The 18,792-nt window shown below is 36.8% G+C and overlaps 1 protein-coding gene across 2 annotated transcripts in view; it reads left to right on the top strand.

Annotated features, from left to right (window-relative positions):
• LOC123674477 (furin-like protease 2) overlaps positions 1 to 18,792 on the top strand; it is a 272,487-nt gene that overhangs the window by 220,897 nt on the left and 32,798 nt on the right. For both annotated transcript variants that reach the window (XM_045609359.1, XM_045609358.1), the window contains exon 4: positions 4,262 to 4,441. In XM_045609359.1, coding sequence (XP_045465315.1) covers positions 4,262 to 4,441 — 180 coding nt within the window. The remainder of the gene's footprint in view (positions 1 to 4,261; positions 4,442 to 18,792) is intronic.

Here is an 18,792-nt window from a genome sequence, read left to right on the forward strand (position 1 = left end):
TTTCATTCTTATCCAATTTCTCTTCCAATAAACAAAATAGGAATACACATAAATTCAGTGCTAGAAAATGCCTAAATAAAATGATAAGAAGCTTATATAAAAATGATTTCCAAATTGAACTGAAACATGTATTTGGGCAATTCAAATAAGAATATTGTGAGGAATCACCTCCTGAAGTTTTCAAAGTACTTGCAAATCACCCTTCAGAATAACAATGTCAAACATCGCACATAATTTTTTGTAGAGAAGAACCATAAAAAATTCAATCCGATTGTCGAAAATGTATATATTTCCGTAACAACAAATCCCACTTGGTTGAGATTTTGCAAGTGAATATCAAATAAAGATTAAAGTTATACGCTTATTCTATTCTCCCAATTCCATCCTTCGAATGCCATATAATCTATGCGAGGCCCCTTGAATTCCATTACAAATTCAGCGAGATATACCGCTTTATTGTAATTATGATTCAATTATATTGTTGGAGCGATAAAATCCTCGCCAGATCCCTCTAAAATATTACCACTTTACTGGGCCATAACCCTTTCTCTATTGAATATCTACTACTAAACCCGCATATGCCATAATATTAATACTGACTTCCAACCCATGCAAGAACCCTTTTATCACAAAATAACATAGAACCATAGACGAGAACATCATCGAGTTAAGCCCAAGTATACTCAAAACAACACTTCGCCACTGACAGATCGAATCATCTTTTCCCTTAAAATGGAGGGATAGCAGAAAGATTCACTCGTAATTTGAACAGACAGGTCGAAACATACTAAGAGAGTGTTTCTGCGTAAAATTTTTCTTCCTCAATCCCATGTCACTCTAGGCTTTTTTCATGTCTATTTCTGAGCCTGATGGTCTGTACTCGAGATTCGTATGCCTTTCGTCTATTTTTGACGCTTAAGTCAAGTGTGAAATTCAATCGAACTTTTCCCTGAAAATATCAAAATGCAGGTACACCAACGCGGTATATGTTATATGTTCAACATGATATAAATTAGGATGGACAATATGGACAGTGCCTTTAACTGTTATAAGTAATGGTTTCACCTTTTTCATTCAATGTATCGTTGTTTGTTCAATAGTAAAAATGGAGAAAATAATATCATAATCTCCCAAATATCTATAAACAAAACAAACCCATAACAAAAAAAAATAACTACTGAATTAAGTACATTGAGGCAAAAATCTACGAGTAAATTTCAGTGGAAAAATTCCTTGAAAACAGATTCGAACAAGTGCTCAAAAGTTGCTGACTTCACATCCGTATAAGACCTCATAATATTTCTCTTGACTTCTTGTAATGTTTGTTATATAGTTAAAGTACGACTCTCGACTCATAAGTCGATTTCCACACCAAAATCAACACGTATCGAAGTTTCCCGATAACGAAAATATCAATCTGAAACGGAATGAACTTCAGTGCCTCGGCAAATATTGACGTGGCTATTCCTACCAAATTGAATTTTTGTATCCATATCTGAAATCGCCACATTCGTCATATAGTGAATCAATAAAAATTCTATCCGACCGAAAATAAGAGATCGTCCTGTCGATAAAGATGACAAATTTGGGCCGGTACATAAACGAGTTTAAATCAAAAAATGTCTTTCCTTCATAGGAAAGTCCTGGCAAATAAACTATATCGAGATTGAGAACACTAGACATGATGAAGTTTCCTATTTTCCCATTACAGCCGCTATAACAAACAATATTTGTATTTTAATATCGTAATACAAACAGAAATACAAAAATTGAAGGAGAACAGTAGAATAGGATGACAACAAATAAAGAAATGAAATCTCTGGAAGATACATACATATTGATAAAAATAAATCAAACTCTACAATTAAGCATTAAATGAAAAAATAAACTACTTACATGAAACAAGAAACATTATAATTCTGCCGAATCTTTCTCTGTAATATTTCTTTATGAATTGTTACCCACCAGTGAATAAATCATATTTTTATCAGGTTAAAAATTAAAACAAATTTTCAATTTTCTCAATCATTCTTTAACGTGCAATATTGATGCTATATTTTCTTGGTAAGAAGATTCGGTTGATTCTGTCTGTCTTTTTGAACAATCTGGTCTAGGTAAACACTTTCAATAAAAATTCAACTTGTAATATGTGCACGGATTTTACTTATGTTGCCATAACATAACATTTCTTGAAAACCAATCATATCTCGAAAAAATAAGTTTCAAACTGATTACTAATACTTGTTCTCGTCTTGCACTGATCTATTAATTGTGCTCACTATCAGAGCTTATATCAATACTTCATCATCTACAGCTGGCTTTCCAGTTCCAATGTTCTTATGTAGTGCAGTATCTGGGATTGCTTCAATAAGGCTACATCCTCACTCCTACAGGTTTCTCTTCCACTGCATTTTTGCGTTGGCTTGCAATGGCGGGGCATTCCGTCAGTAGATAATTAGAGGTTAATTCCTCTTCCACACAAAATCTTAACTCGTCTGTTTCTGATATTCTCATTAGGTTTTTTTCTGAGGTGGCAAAGCCCTATAAAGCAGGCAGATGAGGAGGTGTAGCATGTTCTTACTGAGATGTTTCTCTTTCATTTTCTTCCTTCTCTCGAAACTCTTTATTTTAGGTTCATTTTACTAGATTCCCAGCGAGTAGAAGTAATGTGTGCTCCTTCGTGGCAAGGGAGTTGGCCTCTTCGTTTCCTTTGAACGTAGATTGAGTCATCCTACCTTTCTCTTCGGCCATTGTTGATCAGCTCCTGGATATAGGCACCCTTCAAATGTCCCCATACTGATCTGTCGAGTGCTCTTCGATGCCACCAGTTTCCAACCTGAGCCTTCATATCGTTGAGCCATTGAATCTTCTGATCTGTCTACCATTAATAGTGTTTCTTTCAGAAATTTGAACAAGGTCTTCCTTCTTTATTCGTAGTGAAATTGCCTTCTTTCCAGATCATTTCGACAGTTGGAGGATTCGCTGAAGAGAGAAGAAGGCTATCTAACTTCAATAATGGCTTTTCATTCTCACAATACCTTATCCCACCCGCTAGATATTCTGAGAATGACATCATGAGCTAGTAATGGGTGTTTTTTTCGAGGTATATAACTTTGAACTGGCATTACTGTTCAAGATGGCGACCGATTTAACAGCTGTCAAGTGTTATATTCTCAGTTTGGTTTGGCAATTCATCATGAATACACTCACGCCTGAACAATGCCTGAAAATAGTGCAATTTTATTTCGAAAGTAATGGTTCTGTGCGGAATACGTATCGCGCACTATTTCCATTTTAGCGATGAAGCGCACTTCTGGTTGAATGGCTACGTCAACAAAACAAAACTGCCGCATTTGGAGTGAAGCTTATCCTCAAGTGTATGTCGAAACACCGTTAAATCCAGAAAAACTGACTGTTTGGTGCGCTTTATGGGCTGGTGGAATCATTGGTCCGTACTTCTTCAAAAACGATGATGGCCAGAATGTTACAGTCAATGGTGATCGGTATAGAGCCATGATTACTAACTTTTTCCTTTCTGAATTGAACAACCATGATGTCCAGGAGCTGTGGTTCCAACAAGACGGCGCAACATGTCACACAGCTCGTGCCACAATCGATTTATTGAAAGACACGTTTGGTGACCTCCTAATTTCACGTTTTGGACCTGTGAATTGGCCTCCAAGATCTTGTGATTTAACACCGCTAGACTACTTTCTGTGGGGCTATGTAAAGTCATTGGTCTATGCGGATAAGCCACAAACCCTTGACCATTTGGAAGACAACATTCGCCGTGTTATTGCCGATATATGGCCACAAATGTTGGAAAAAAAGTCATCGAAAATTGGACGTTCAGATTGGACTACATCCGAGCCAGCCGTGGCGGTCATATGCCAGAAATCATATTTAAAATGTGATGCCACAAGATTATCTTGCGGATAAATAAAATTCATATCAATCGATTAATCCATCGTTGTTTTATTGCAATTTAAAGTTCTATAGGTCCAAAAGAACACCCTTTAGATCACTTCGACAGTTGGAGGATTGAAGAGAAAACCAGGCTGTCTATCTTTTAATTCTATCAAGACCTTATCCCTCCCGAGATATTCTGAGAATGACATCATGAGCTAGTATATCTACCGCTAGATGTAGAGATCTGCTATTATCTCAAATGCCTCAATTCTATACCAAGCTATGTATTTTAAGAATGTATTCGAATAACTGTATGTGAACTTCTAAAATACAACATATTTCGTTTTTCCAGGTTGTCTGGGTGCAACAGCAGCACGAGAAAAGACGAAGAAAGCGCGATTACGCCCTACCAACCACCTTCGACACCTACCCAAACGACGAGAGTGAATTCCTACCCCACAGCCGCCTGCACTACAGAGCCATACCAGGAATCAACTTCCCCGACCCTCTGTTCAAAGAGCAATGGTATCTAGTGAGTATATTTGATCTCGAAACAAATGTTGATTAATCTCTCGGCTAAGGCCGATTTTTTAATTGGAACTCGCTCTCTCTTTACACGACGATTGGCGAAATAACTCGGCCGGTGTACAGTAGATCGCAAAAAAAAAAGCGGTTCGAATCCGGACTTCGGAGTCCTTTGGGAATCATATTGATTTTGCGGTGCGGTGCTTTTGGATTATGATTGGATTTTATGGTACGGGACGTTATGAATGTTTGCTCGTTTGTTCCGATTGTTGGTCCTTTGGTGGCGTATGGAATCGACTTTTTCAATAATCGGTGTGTTCGTCGTCAATTCGATTATTCCGCGCTTTGAAGCTCGGCGGATCTGTTTGTTAGTTGAGAGTTTATGAGATTGGTCTCTACGAGAGAGGCAGTTGAGTGATTGTTCTCGTGGAGGGAAGTTTGGAAACAGGACCTGTCCATCAAATTATAGAAGTCGAGAGCTCAATAAATAGTATAAGGTAATTAGATTTCTGCGAGAGCATGAAACTGAGAGATTTCCTATGTTGTGGAATTGAATAGTGGTTTTTTATTCAACGAACTTGCTCTAACTTCTATTATTCGCTCGAGTTAATACTATTATAAGAAAAGAATGCTATGCTCCATCTACAACGGCCAGTTCCACTTAAATAAACACAAATTGATGATTTCATATCAAATTACCTATTTTCTGCTAGCTCCACTCCAATTCATAAGTTCTGACTTTTCGTAGTAGCTTGATTGTGTAAAATTTTCATTTTGAAAAAAGTATTCCAAAACATATTCAGTCCGCATCTTGTACATATCTCACAACTTGCATAATTCATAAATCTTTCACTTCAAAGAGTGCTCATTGATGCTGGTAGCACCTGTGCCAAATTCCAAGAACACACCAATGAAATTGTTTTGAATCAGAATAATTTTTTTTCGAGAATTTAACACCGCTATCAGGGCGACCAACCCAATAGATAGATCTCAGAAGCTCACCATCCACTCGCCGAGACAATATTCTGATCATGTACAAACCGTGATTCAGCCTTTTAGTCAGCTCACATATTTGTATATCGGGTGTCCCAAGGTGAGTGGCCTATTAGATTATTATGGAAACTATTGATGGTAAAGATTTCAAATTTTGTGGATAGATATTTGGCCATGTAAGGTACATTTTTGAAATAATTTCACATTTCCAGTGTTGCCGGATGTACGACAATTTGGCAACAACTTTGTTATTTTGAATGGGACATCCGGTATTTCTATTTTTTTTATGATACTCCATAAAATATTGAATCTATTCACTCTTACTTTTCCATCCCTATCTTTGACGGTTTTTGAGTTATTAATTATTTTTCGAAATTTTAGATCAAATTGGCGTATTACGAAAATGACTCTAGCTCGCTCAATATTTGAGATTTAAGTCAGAAATTTTGCAAGTCGTTAGATATTGATCTGATCTGTGTCACTGCTTTTGAATTATGGTTGTCAATAATACAGGACGCACCAAAAAAAATCATCAATTGCCAAGTTACAAAATTGTAAAAAAGTCGATTTTTTCAAATTAAACCCCTAGTATATTTTTCAATTTTTGGAATCAGTTTAACACATTCTACAATTCTTCTATTCACTTACACAGACTTTTTTACAATTTTGTGACTTGGCAAATGATGATTTTTTTTGGTCCATCCTGTATTATTGACAACCATAATTCAGAAGCAGTGACACAAATCAGATCAATATTTAACGACTTGCAAAATTTCTGACTCAAATCTCAAATATTGAGCGAACTAGAGTCATTTTCGTAATACGCCAATTTGATCTAAAATTTCGAAAAATAATTAATAACTCAAAAACCGTCGAAGATAGGGATGGAAAAGTAAGAGTGAATAGATTCAATATTTTATGGAGTATCATAAAAAAAATAGAAATACCGGATGTCCCATTCGAAATAACAAAGTTGTTGCCAAATTGTCGTACATCCGGCAACACTGGAAATATGAAATTATTTCAAAAATGTACCTTACATGGCCAAATATCTATCCACAAAATTTGAAATCTTTACCATCAATAGTTTCCATAATAATCTAATAGGCCACTCACCTTGGGACACCCGATATGCCAGTTCAGAAAGCAGTCAACCTGAATTCTCAGGAACTTCGTTGATAGTGATGCATTGACTGTAGTGCTGTTGAAGTCGATGGTTGCTGGAAAGTTTTTTTTAGATCAAGAAGTTCTGAATATAACACATTTGGTTTCATTAACATGCAATGAAAGCTCAGTTCGTCTACAGCAGTTACTTATTGCATCGAAAGCTGTCTGAGTCTGCTTGATGCACGATCTCAAGTCTTTGTTCCGCTTTAGATCATTGGCGTCATCAACAAACGACAGTAGCCTTATCATTCTCAAGATGGGAAATAGCAAAGAGTCAGGCAGATCATTTACATATAGAAAAAAGAAGAGGCTCCAGAATACTACCCTGAGATTATCGTAGACAGAGAGGAAAAATTCAGAAAGAGAGAGAATTGGTACTGACTATTGAAAAGCGTAAGCTCCAACACCTGGGTCATATTATGAGGGGAAATAAAAACCAGTTGCTGGAGTTTATTATCCAGAGGAAGATAATGAACAAAAGATCCACAGGAAGAAGAAGGAAATCATGGTTGAAGAACTTAAGAGAATAGTACAATTGTAACAACTGCCAACTGATTAGATCTTCAATATCAATGGCATTGAAAAAGATCGAAATCAGGAGAGAAGTATTCGAAATGTGGATTTTCCTCAACATACTGAGAATATCGTGGACTGAGAGAGTGAGTAATTAAGGAGATTTTGCGAAGAATGCTGAAAGAATTGGTACCATTACATTAAAAAAAAAAAAATTTGAAAAGCTATAACTGCGATACCTGGAACATGTTATGAAGGAAGATGAATACCAGTTGCTACAGCTTATTATCCAAGGGAAGATAAAAATGCATAGCAAGAAGGAACTCATGATTGAAAAACTTACAAGAGAATCTTACAATTGCAACAACTGCAACTGTTCAGATCTGCAGTATCAAATAGCTTTGATGAAAGCCAAATGTCGAAACAAAGACAGCATCTAAAGAAGAAGATGGAGTAGCAGGAAACAATAAACGTCAGTGTAAAATTTGCAGTGTTTTTTTTGTCGATACATTAATTCGGCCTTAAACCCTCAAAATTATTCATGCAATCGCTGATGGACCCTTGACTGCAGTAAAGAAATTTCCAATAACTCGCCTTTCGGAAGGAAATAGGAATCTTTCCACGGAAAATTGATGAATGTTCTAATTATCCTTCGGTGCTGTCGGAATAATTCTTAAAACAGGTTCGAATATAATTCTCTTCTTCTGCTGTGAATCGCCTCTCGAATACTCCCCGAAATTCCTCCTCTTGGGAGACTTTCTTCATCATTACTTCTAATTCAGCTCCGCTCCATTCGAGGAAACTGCTGTTAAGCGGATTTTCCTTTGTGAGTCGAATACGGAACGCTTGCTTCGATAAAAGCGGTAAAAATAATTGTTGCATTAAATATCGATATTTTTCTCTGATGGCTTTCGTATCGAACCTCTGCCGATTTTGGAGTTTAGTATGCACGGGGTGTTTTTAGGGTTTTTTTCCTTAATGGCAAAGAGATTGGTATCTCAGGTCATAGAATCAGAAGAATACTGAGAAGTTTGCTTACTGGTTTATTGTTTTGTCGTTAAATTCTCAAATTCTCCGTACACAATATCTAGTCAATATTCACCAATTGAAATACAAAACTCGAGTGAAATAACATCCAAAAGGAACAAGAAAACGCATTGCAATTTTATGATATTTTTTGTTTCTGCTTTGCTGAAGTCATAGGCAAACAGCAATCTCTATTTTCCATTTCAAAAAATAGCCATTGAAACTTGTAAGACGTGTGCCAAATTCCATGAAAATATCTAATGAATTGATAATGGATATCTTTTTTTTTTCGGAACATGATCAGTCGAAAAGTTCAGGACATTTCAGGTTTATAGAAAATCTCCTTATCAAAGTCAACTAAGGATTCCCACCCTCAAGAATGAAAATCTCATTCTAAAATATTCAGTGAATGTACGAAACCAAGTTGAGCTATATTCTGCTCATTTTAAAGACGAAGATAGCCAGCCAGATCGAAATAAATAAAGGGTGTTTTTTTTAGAGCTATAGAACTTCAAATTGCAATAAAACAACGATGGATTATTCGATTTACATGAATTTTATTTATCCGCAAGATAATCTTGTGGCATTACATTTTAAATATGATTTCTAGCATATGACCTCCACGGCTGGCTCGGATGTAGTCCAATCTGAACGTCCAATTTTCGATGACTTTTTCCAACATTTGTGGCCGTATATCGGCAATAACAAGGCGAATGTTGTCTTCCAAATGGTTAAGGGTTTGTGGCTTATCCGCATAGACCAATGACTTTACATAGCCCCACAGAAAGTAGTCTAGCGGTGTTAAATCACAAGATCTTGTAGGCCAATTCACAGGTCCAAAACGTGAAATTAGGCGGTCACCAAACGTGTCTTTCAATAAATCGATTGTGGCACGAGCTGTGTGACATGTTGCGCCGTCTTGTTGGAACCACAGCTCCTGGACATCATGGTTGTTCATTTCAGGAATGAAAAAGTTAGTAATCATGGCTCTATACCGATCACCATCGACTGTAACGTTCTGGCCATCATCGTTTCTGAAGAAGTACGGACCAATGATTCCACCAGCCCATGAAGCGCACCAAACAGTCAGTTCTTCTGGATGTAACGGTGTTTCGACATACACTTGAGGAATAGCTTCACTCCAAATGCGGCAGTTTTGTTTGTTGACGTAGCCATTCAACCAGAAGTGCGGTTCATCGCTAAACAAAATAAAATGGACGTGATGCGCGATACGTATTCCGCACAGAACCATTATTTTCGAAATAGAATTGCACTATTTGCAAGCGTTGTTCAGGCGTGAGTCTAATCATGATGAATTGCCAAACCAAACTGAAAATAAATCACTTGACAGCTGTTAAATCGGTCGCCCTCTTGAACAGTAATGCCAACTTAAAGTTATATACCTCGAAAAAAACACCCGTTATTTACCACATCTTCAGGGTACTCCGCCTCAAATTCTCAGCCCCAATGAATACCCTCTTTTGAATAAAACAATATGTAACTGTGAGTAACCGCCTTCCCTTCACAAGTCTCCGTGAGCACGTTGCGTCGCTTGAGTTCAGGTCGTCTTAAATGCGAGCGTGCACGAAGATTCGACTCTTGATGGAAAATATAAATATTTATTGTTTTTAAAACATCAATTCCTTGTATTTTTCACATACAAACCAAGTCTCATGCATGTCGATCCATCATTAAAAATAACGTACCAAACGAAATGAAGAGAACATCGCGAAATGACTGATCGGGGAGAAAGAACAGCGTTCCCGAAAATTACCCGTACCATGCAACCACTCGTAAAATTCACGAATCATCGTATGGGGGGTATCGTTCCGAGAGAGAATATGCGGTCTCAAAAATCCCAATTTCCTGATAGAATATCTTTCCCGTAACACCGCGCCAGCCAGCGTACTGGCGCACTCAGGAATTTTATGTCTCCCAAGGAGGCGGCCGCGCAGTAAACATGCAGGAATTCCACTCCTGCGGAGCGATGCTCCCGGAGTCAATTATTTAAATATTCAAATGAACTGCTATCGGGGTAAAGTATGCGATGGGCTGTTGTTCTGGCGTGATACACCCGCAAAAATGGGTCTGCATTAAATTCCCGACCGTAAAATTTGATTTACCGCCCGTTCCATCATTGTCCAATCTCTGGGGCAATTTCGGAGCAACGTTTTATTCTCAACAGGTCCGAATTTTTAATGAGGCAAAAAAAAAGTTAATAGAATCCAGATGGGTTCGGCGAGTGTGTGGATGTTTTCGCTGCGGGTCGGGAAGTGGATGTGATGGTGGAGAGTTGGATGGGAGTTTTCGATGGAACGTGGAAAAAGTTGTTTTAGATTACCTTTTCGGGGGAGTCGTTAATCTTTCTGATAGCATAATATTTGATGGCTCACAGACAATTTTTAATTACGAAAAAAGTACCTCCTCGAGCGGGACTCGAACCCGCAACCTCCGAATCACTAGTCCAGTGCTCTCAACAACAGAGCTACCGAGGAAGTTTCAACTTCTTCGTTATAAACTTCCTCGGTAGCTCAGTTGGTGAGACCGCTGGACTAGTGATTCGGAGATTGCGGGTTCGAGTCCCGATCGAGGAGGTACTTTTTCCGGGATTGAACAAGATTGTCTATTAGCCATCGAATATCGAATATTATGCTATTATGATTAATTTCGGATATAAACCAATTTTTCTGGTTATTCTTTCTTCTTATTTTTGGGGCGGTTGAAAAAATGTTAGTTATTAGATTTGGACCTTTATCGTGCCAATAGTTCACATATGCTGTTTATTTCAATGTGAATTATCGATGTGATCTCAAATCATCATAATATTTGTGAATATCAAACTTCATTTCTCTCTTGAAACCATTTTTATGTTGTTTTATTAACTATAACATAATCACTGATCAAAAATGAGGAAGAGAATCTTAATATACACGCAAAATCTCATACGTTGTTTTTTCCATAGAAATTTCTATGATTCTTATCGTTATCAGATTGAAACTCTGCACCAAGCTAGGAAACACAAAATCTCAACTACGGTGGTTTTTGTAGTAATAGTTTTTAAGATTTTGGTAAATTGATGAACATGATATTTCGTATGGAGCTTGAAATTGTTGTATTACATCCAAAAATGCATTTTCATCTCGATCAAATTTGTAGTTTGGAAATTGTGAGTCGAACCTTATCATTTGAGACCATTTCCTACTCAAAATTCGTAAATTACAAACATTGTGACGAGCTCTGAAAAAATATGATTCATCATATCTTTCTTTGGAAAATCACCCGATATACAAAATATATTTTTCAACAATTGCATAGAGTATCAGTTTCTAGGAAAATATTTTTTCAAGAATGAAAATCCGTTGTCTTCTAGCTCCGATAGTTGTCGAGATACCCTCACTAGACAAAGAATTTTGGCCACCTCTACAGCGGACGGACAAATGTTTTCATTGATTTTTGGATTCTTCGAATTCCAAATCGTCAAGTTGAACCTGACGATTCGTCTACGAAAATAGCAGACCTAAATTATCAGTAAGATTAAAATGACCCGAAAATTTTCCATTGTCATTCTAGTTTCCCGTGAATTACATCTCAATCCCTCGTATTTTGCATTCTCTGCAGAATCCGAAATTGATATCACACCTGGGATCAAGAGCTGATTGTGTGTGTGTCCTTTATACATACCACCTCATTAAAACTTGCCGGCAAAGGGACCGAAAGTAGGTCACTAATTTATACAGGCCAATCTCATCTTTTCCCTACGACCCCTACTTGTTCCGACTCAGCAGGAAAAACTATAATGTTCATCTTTTACTCCCGTGTTTCCCAATTCCTCGGTAACAGTTTCTCAATTCAAATTAGCCTATCTATACTGTTTCGTTACATTTTTTGACATATGATATTGACAAATTCTACCAAAAAATCACTACAAAAGAGACATAACTCTAATTGTATGAAAATTTTGAAGAGGACAACCAAAGCTCATCCTTTCGACGTTAGTTGGAACTATTTTTCTATTCCCAACTTCTACTGATCGTTCAATCGATTTCACAACACCGCACATCATTTTTGTCGAATTTCAAGATGAATGTGTTTTTACTGGTGGGGCCCGTGACTTATTGAGTAAATTGTCACTTGTTTGGTACAGAACTCAAAAATTTGTTAAAGACTGATTTCTTCAGCATAATCATCAAATTCTTTGGGATAACGCGTTTTCGCGGGGATCATTAAAATACTGATGGACGACAGACGAGAATTTTATTGTAGTACACCACTTGAGAACTCAACTGGTCATCACCTCGTAACTTACTCCACCGAACTCTCCTTTTCCAAGTTTGATACCTGGGTTACAAACACAAAATCATATTGTGAACCGTGAATTTCTTCTTCCTTTTCTTATTCTCTAGGTTGTATTTATGCGCAATGGTATGGTGCCTGCACACTAATAAGGGTAGGGAAGAGATATTCTCATTGTATCTTTTTGAGAACCCTGTGAATGAGAAAGTTGTGTGCACAAGTACCACGAAAGGCACTAATGCAGGTACATTTATATCAAGTATTGTGATGACAATTTCGGTTAGACACAGATATTATGTGTAATTAGTTTTTGTCGCCACAATTCTATAGAAAATTTGTTATCTTGAAAATAAAAGGAAATATCGTCATGCAATTTCCAGTTTCTTTGGTTTGTCGAAAATGTGATCTATTTTTGCTCTAACTCTCGTAGTTCCTGAATTCCCTCCATTAGGCGTTGAATTCAAACCACCCTATATAATCCGAAATTAATATAGAGCCTTCCCCCCTTCTAGGTCACTGTTGTCTCCCTGTGATTAATGAAAATTGAAATGACCGCGCGTTTTGCGTGTTTGTGCAGAATCGCACCTGGGATCGAAAAGTCGATTGTAAGCGCCGTATACGCAAACCCTTATAACAGCGAGAACCGAAGCGACATCTGTCTCCAATTAATACCGAAAGGTTCGCAATAATCCGCCGGCCACCTGATCAACCGTTTCTTCTGATCTATACATCCCGCAAATTGGATGAAAAACACACGTAATCAGACTCGCGCGTTCTCTCTGCCCGACCGTGGCGCTAGTATCGTTTCAGGATACTCGTGTGTTTGTGTGTGAAAGCGAACCTTCTTTTATTCATGTTATCCCTTAAATGGGGATGCCCTGCCGTATAAGTAGGCGTTTTAACATTATCATACGGTCGGTATAAATAACCTGAATCGGATTCACGTAATTCTCTGAGTGGAGGTAGATTTAACCTAACTTGGGCTCGGAGTGACGCGCAGTTTTGGGTTTGATGTTTCGTAATGGAATTATGGCAACGGAAACATGATTCTTCTTCTTTTTTCTGTTGGTAGGTTGTCACACAATCGTTTACGGGATCTTTTGATACTCCAACGTCCCATCGGTGGTCTGTCTGTCGGTATCTTTACTATTCGTAAATATTTGCTATTGGTCATGGTGTTCGTTCCACTTCTCCATTCTTTCCAATGCCCAATCAATATTTGGCTATTTGGCGCAACATATACTTCCATCTCTGTGGTTTCTAGGATTTACTTTGTGTTAGAGGTTTTCGGCCTGGTTTCTGCAGTGTATGTTAATATGGGTCTCATTGATGTGGATACTAGAACTGACTTCAGTTCCCATGAGTTTGTTGACCTATATTGTTGAGTTGAGACATATGGCTCTTCTTGTTGTCTTCATATCCTCTCGTCTCTACTTCACTTCTCGTCCCTCTTTCAATTTACGCACCTGATTCATGAGCTGAGAGGAGTTAAAAGAGTCGCCTTGTCGCCTACCATTATTTCTTCACATATTTTCGATCAGTTCACCTAAATTGCGTAGTGCCTCAAATATATTTTTTGGGAAAAAAAAATTAAATTTCAAAAATTTAGGGGTTCATTTAGCCCCGCTACTCACCAGCCAGGTCTGCAATTCCGAGTTGGGATATAATAGAGAGGTATCTGACAAGTTTTCAGCTTGCCTCAAATACCTACCCAAAAATTCGTGCCAGCTCTCGGACTACTAGTTTCATTTCTCGTTGCCAGCCGAAAAAGAGCAGCTAGAACCATTATTCTTGAGCCAAAAGCGTACAGTACTTATGTTATTTATAAATGTAACTTTTTATTTTTCTAAATCTGTCATGTGCGCTGGTATTTATTTTATAACAGTTTTCACCTTTTCATCTCAAACATGCAAAAAAAAATCAATGAGGATACGATATGAGCCATATTTCACATAGTAATCGGAATGATCAATCTGTAATTTGAAACGATATGAGGAATATCTCGATAATACTTTTTTCGATACCTACCTCAAATATGTTTCCAATCCACTGCTTTCCGGACAAAGATAATTGATTGACACAATCGTTAGGATTTACAATGATTGATTGGTTTAGAAAGAGAAAAAGATAACCCCTCCCAGGGAAGCGAAAAACCTTCACTTCACTCAAACGTCAAAAGGGGTCGCTGATGCAAAAAGTGCTGTTTCCGGTCTTCACACATCTGGCATTTACATAAACCCTTGTTTCCTTCTCTGGACTCGCGATAAGGTAGATTTATTTGTTACACAGCAATGATTGAAATATATGTATGTTGAAGTTAGTTTTTAAAATGAATTACTTTCATTTCAGTACCTGAATAAGATATATGTGTCGTCAGCAAAATAACGTTATTATAAATAATAATAAAGTATATTAGGAAATGAATGGTCCTAGAATTGAGCCTTGTGGCACTTCAATAGTATAATTTTTCATCTGTAATCACGTGTCATTCAAAAATACAGCCTGTTATCTATCTAACAATTATGTTACTACTATTTACAAAAAATTGGTATTTTCCCAGCTTTTCCAAAATAACTGTATGCAAACAACTTAGATCTAAAAGAAAAAGTGAGAACGAATACTTTCCCGATTCGAAGCATTTCATTATAACTCATTCAATGAGCCCGGTGCTTTGACAGTGAAAACACGTGTTTTCTTGAAAATTCGTTTCAACTTCGGCAATCAAATCTTCATTAGAGCCGAATGTCTTTCCCTGGAGTACCTTTTAACCGTTTTTGTCGATGGAGCAGAGTCTGAATAACTCTTATCAAAAGTACAAGAAAGATTGCTTTACTAATACAGTTTTTTTATATATTTTCGAAACAAGAACAATTGTAGCGTCCCTTATAAAGGGTGTTTTTTTTTAGAGCTATAGAACTTTAAATTGCAATTAAACAACGATGGATTATTCGATTGACATGAATTTTATTTATCCGTAAGATAATCTTATGGCGTTACATTTTAAATATGATTTCTGGTATATGACCGCCACGGCTGACTCGGATGTAGTCCAATCTGAACGTCCAATTATCGATGACTTTTTCCAACATTTGTGGCCGTATATCGACAATAACACGGCGAATGTTGTCTTCCAAATGGTCAAGGGTTTGTGGCTTATCCGCATAGACTAATGACTTTACAGAGCCCCACAGAAAGTAGTCTAGCGGTGTTAAATCACAAGATCTTGGAGGCCAATTCACAGGTCCAAAACGTGAAATTAGGCGGTCACCAAAAGTGTCTTTCAATAAATCGATTGTGGCACGAGCTGTGTGACATGTTGCGCCGTCTTATTGGAACCACAGCTCCTAGACATCATGGTTGTTCAATTCAGGAATGAAAAAGTTGGTAATCATGGCTCTATACCGATCACCATTGACTGTAACGTTCTGGCCATCATCGTTTTTGAAGAAGTACGGACCAATGATTCCACCAGCCCATAAAGTGTATCAAACATTCAGTTTTTCTGGATGTAACGGTGTTTCGACATACACTTGAGGATTAGCTTCACTCCAAATGCGACAGTTTTAATAATAATAATAATAATAATAATAATAATTTATTAATCCTCTGAGACAAATAAATGTATAGGATAAGTCATACAGATAAAAAGAAAAATTATTCAACTAATCACTATTACATCATTGAGGTAATCATTTACAGTATAATAACATCTATTCACTAATAACTTTTTTACAATTTTCTTGAACTTACTAAAAACAAGAGATCTAATATTGTGAGGCAAATGGTTGTATAGTTTAACACATTGATAAATAGGAGATTTTTCTAACTTTGTTGTTCTGTGCTTGGGAACATACAATGTTCTCTCACTTCTGGTTCCGTAGTTATGAAAACTAGACAATTGTATGAATTTTCCCTCATTCTCCTTCACATATAGTAGACATTTCAAAATGAAAATTGACGATAAGGTCATAATATTGTTTTCTATAAATATGGGTCTACACGACGAACGTGGAGGTATGCTGAATATCATACGTAAAATACGTTTTTGTATTATGAAAGCCCTTCCAACATCCGAAGAGTTTCCCCACAGTAGTATATTATACGACAGGTGGCTATAGACCATGCTATAATATATATTTATTAACGATTCTAAAGGAAGTAGGGTTTTCACCCTATTTATGGCAAAATAAGAACTGTTCAGTTTTTTGCATACAGAATCAATGTGCATACCCCATTTTAAATTATTATCGAGGTGAATGCCAAGAAATTTAGTACCACTCTTAGATAGAATAGCACTATCCAAATGACGAATCACCAGCTCACGATCACTATGGATAATTGTGAAATGGATACATTCGGTTTTATCGATATTAATCATTAAATTATTCTTATGACACCATTTCACAAAGCTCTGTAGTAGAAGCTCACAGAGAGCCTGAAGTTCCTCGAATGTTGGGGCCGAAACTACTACCGAAGCATCATCAGCGAAGAGACTCAACTTTTGTTGAGACCCTCCTATCGAAGACGAAAAGCGTCTACACGTTAGCAAATCCAAGAAAATTACTCTTAAATTTACAGGGAGATCATTGATGAAGAGCAAAAATAAAAGAGGCCCAAGGACGGATCCTTGTGGCACTCCTAGATTAAGATCGTGCTCGTCTGATAGACAGCCTTCAACTTTTACAGATATGGATCTACCCTCGAGATAGCTGCGGACCCAATCCAAAAATACACCTCGAAAACCCAAATTGTAACACTTGTCAACTATAAATTGAAATGAAAGACTATCGAATGCTCGCGAGAGGTCAAAAAATAAACCTGCTACATACAAGCCATTGTCAAGACATTCATACACATAATTAATAAAGGAAACTGCAGCTGTTTCCGTTGAGTGACCCGATCTAAAACCATGTTGGGCATTATCGAGTACATTGAATTTGTCAAGATATTTGATCATTCTGTTGAACACAATTCTTTCGAACACTTTAGAAAATATACTAACAATAGAAATAGGTCTATAATTCATTATACTATTTATATCATTTTTTTTTAAGATTGGAACAACTAAGGCCTTTTTCAGAATAGTAGGAAAAATGCCAGAACTTACAGAGAGATTAATACAGTGAGTGAAATGTCCACAAATATCTGAGCTTATCAAATTCAGAATTCTGGCAGATATAGAATCAGCTCCTGCACACTTATTGTTTTTTAGTAACTTTATTACATCAGCAACTTCACACTCAATCACTGGATAAAAGAAAAATGTTGTATTCAGCATTACTGCAGAAGTACATGAGGAAGACAAAGATCCCCCATAGTATAAATGAAGAGTGGTTTCGGTTACCGTTGAAAAATAATTGACAAAAATTTGTGATAATTCGTTGGGATCATTATGCAAAACACCATCAACGAGCAGTTCAATACTTTCATTTGGTTTTCTCCTCCTGCCAGTTAAGTTATTTACAATGGACCATACTGTTTTATTTTTATTGTCTGATCTGCCAATAAGGTCATTATGGAATTTCAACCTAGTATTTCTGATAAGCGAAATATACTCGTTTTTGGTTTTTTTGTACAAAGAATAAGTGCTCTGACTCTTTAAATTTGAGTGCAACCAGTGCAGATTCATTAGATTGCGCTTCGCTATGACTATCTCAGGAGTGATCCATATATTTATTCTATGATTGCCCGTTGCCAATTTCACCAAAGGACAGCAAGATTCAAATGTACTCCGAATCGCATCAACAAATGTTTGAAAACATTGATCTACATCAACAATTTCATAAATATCATGAAAATCGTAAATTGACATTTGAAAAACAAAATTGTCAATATTTTGTTGACTCAAGTTTCTAACCAATTTTGAACCACCCTGTGTATTCATATGAAATATGTTATTAAATTCAACCAAGATAGCACGGTGGTCACTTATAAGAGGTTCAAAAACTTTTACATTAGAGTCAGATAAATCTGCGTTTGTTAAAATATAGTCGACTTTTGAAACAGATGTACGACCAGTGATGTCAGTAAATACTCTCGTAGGATCTTGTGACGAAATTTTTAAATCAAAACAACAAATCAAATCCATAAAGAGCTTACGGTTAATACATTCAGATTTCAGAAAGTCGATGTTCAGGTCACCACACACAAAGATAATGTCAACCAAATTAGAAATATAGTTTAGAGCATCCGTTAATCTATCAAGAAAAACTTCAAATAACAATAACAATAACAATAACAATGGATCTGCGTGCGCTGTTGTACTAATTTCTAATTTGAATAGTTGTTGATGTTATCTTGCCGGCTATGTATACACATCGCTCTGTTGTATAAATTAACTGGAGCGATGTACGTTTTGTATCACTG

The sequence above is a fragment of the Harmonia axyridis genome, chromosome 3 (assembly GCF_914767665.1).
Source record: "Harmonia axyridis chromosome 3, icHarAxyr1.1, whole genome shotgun sequence".
Classification (NCBI taxonomy): Eukaryota; Metazoa; Arthropoda; class Insecta; order Coleoptera; family Coccinellidae; genus Harmonia; species Harmonia axyridis.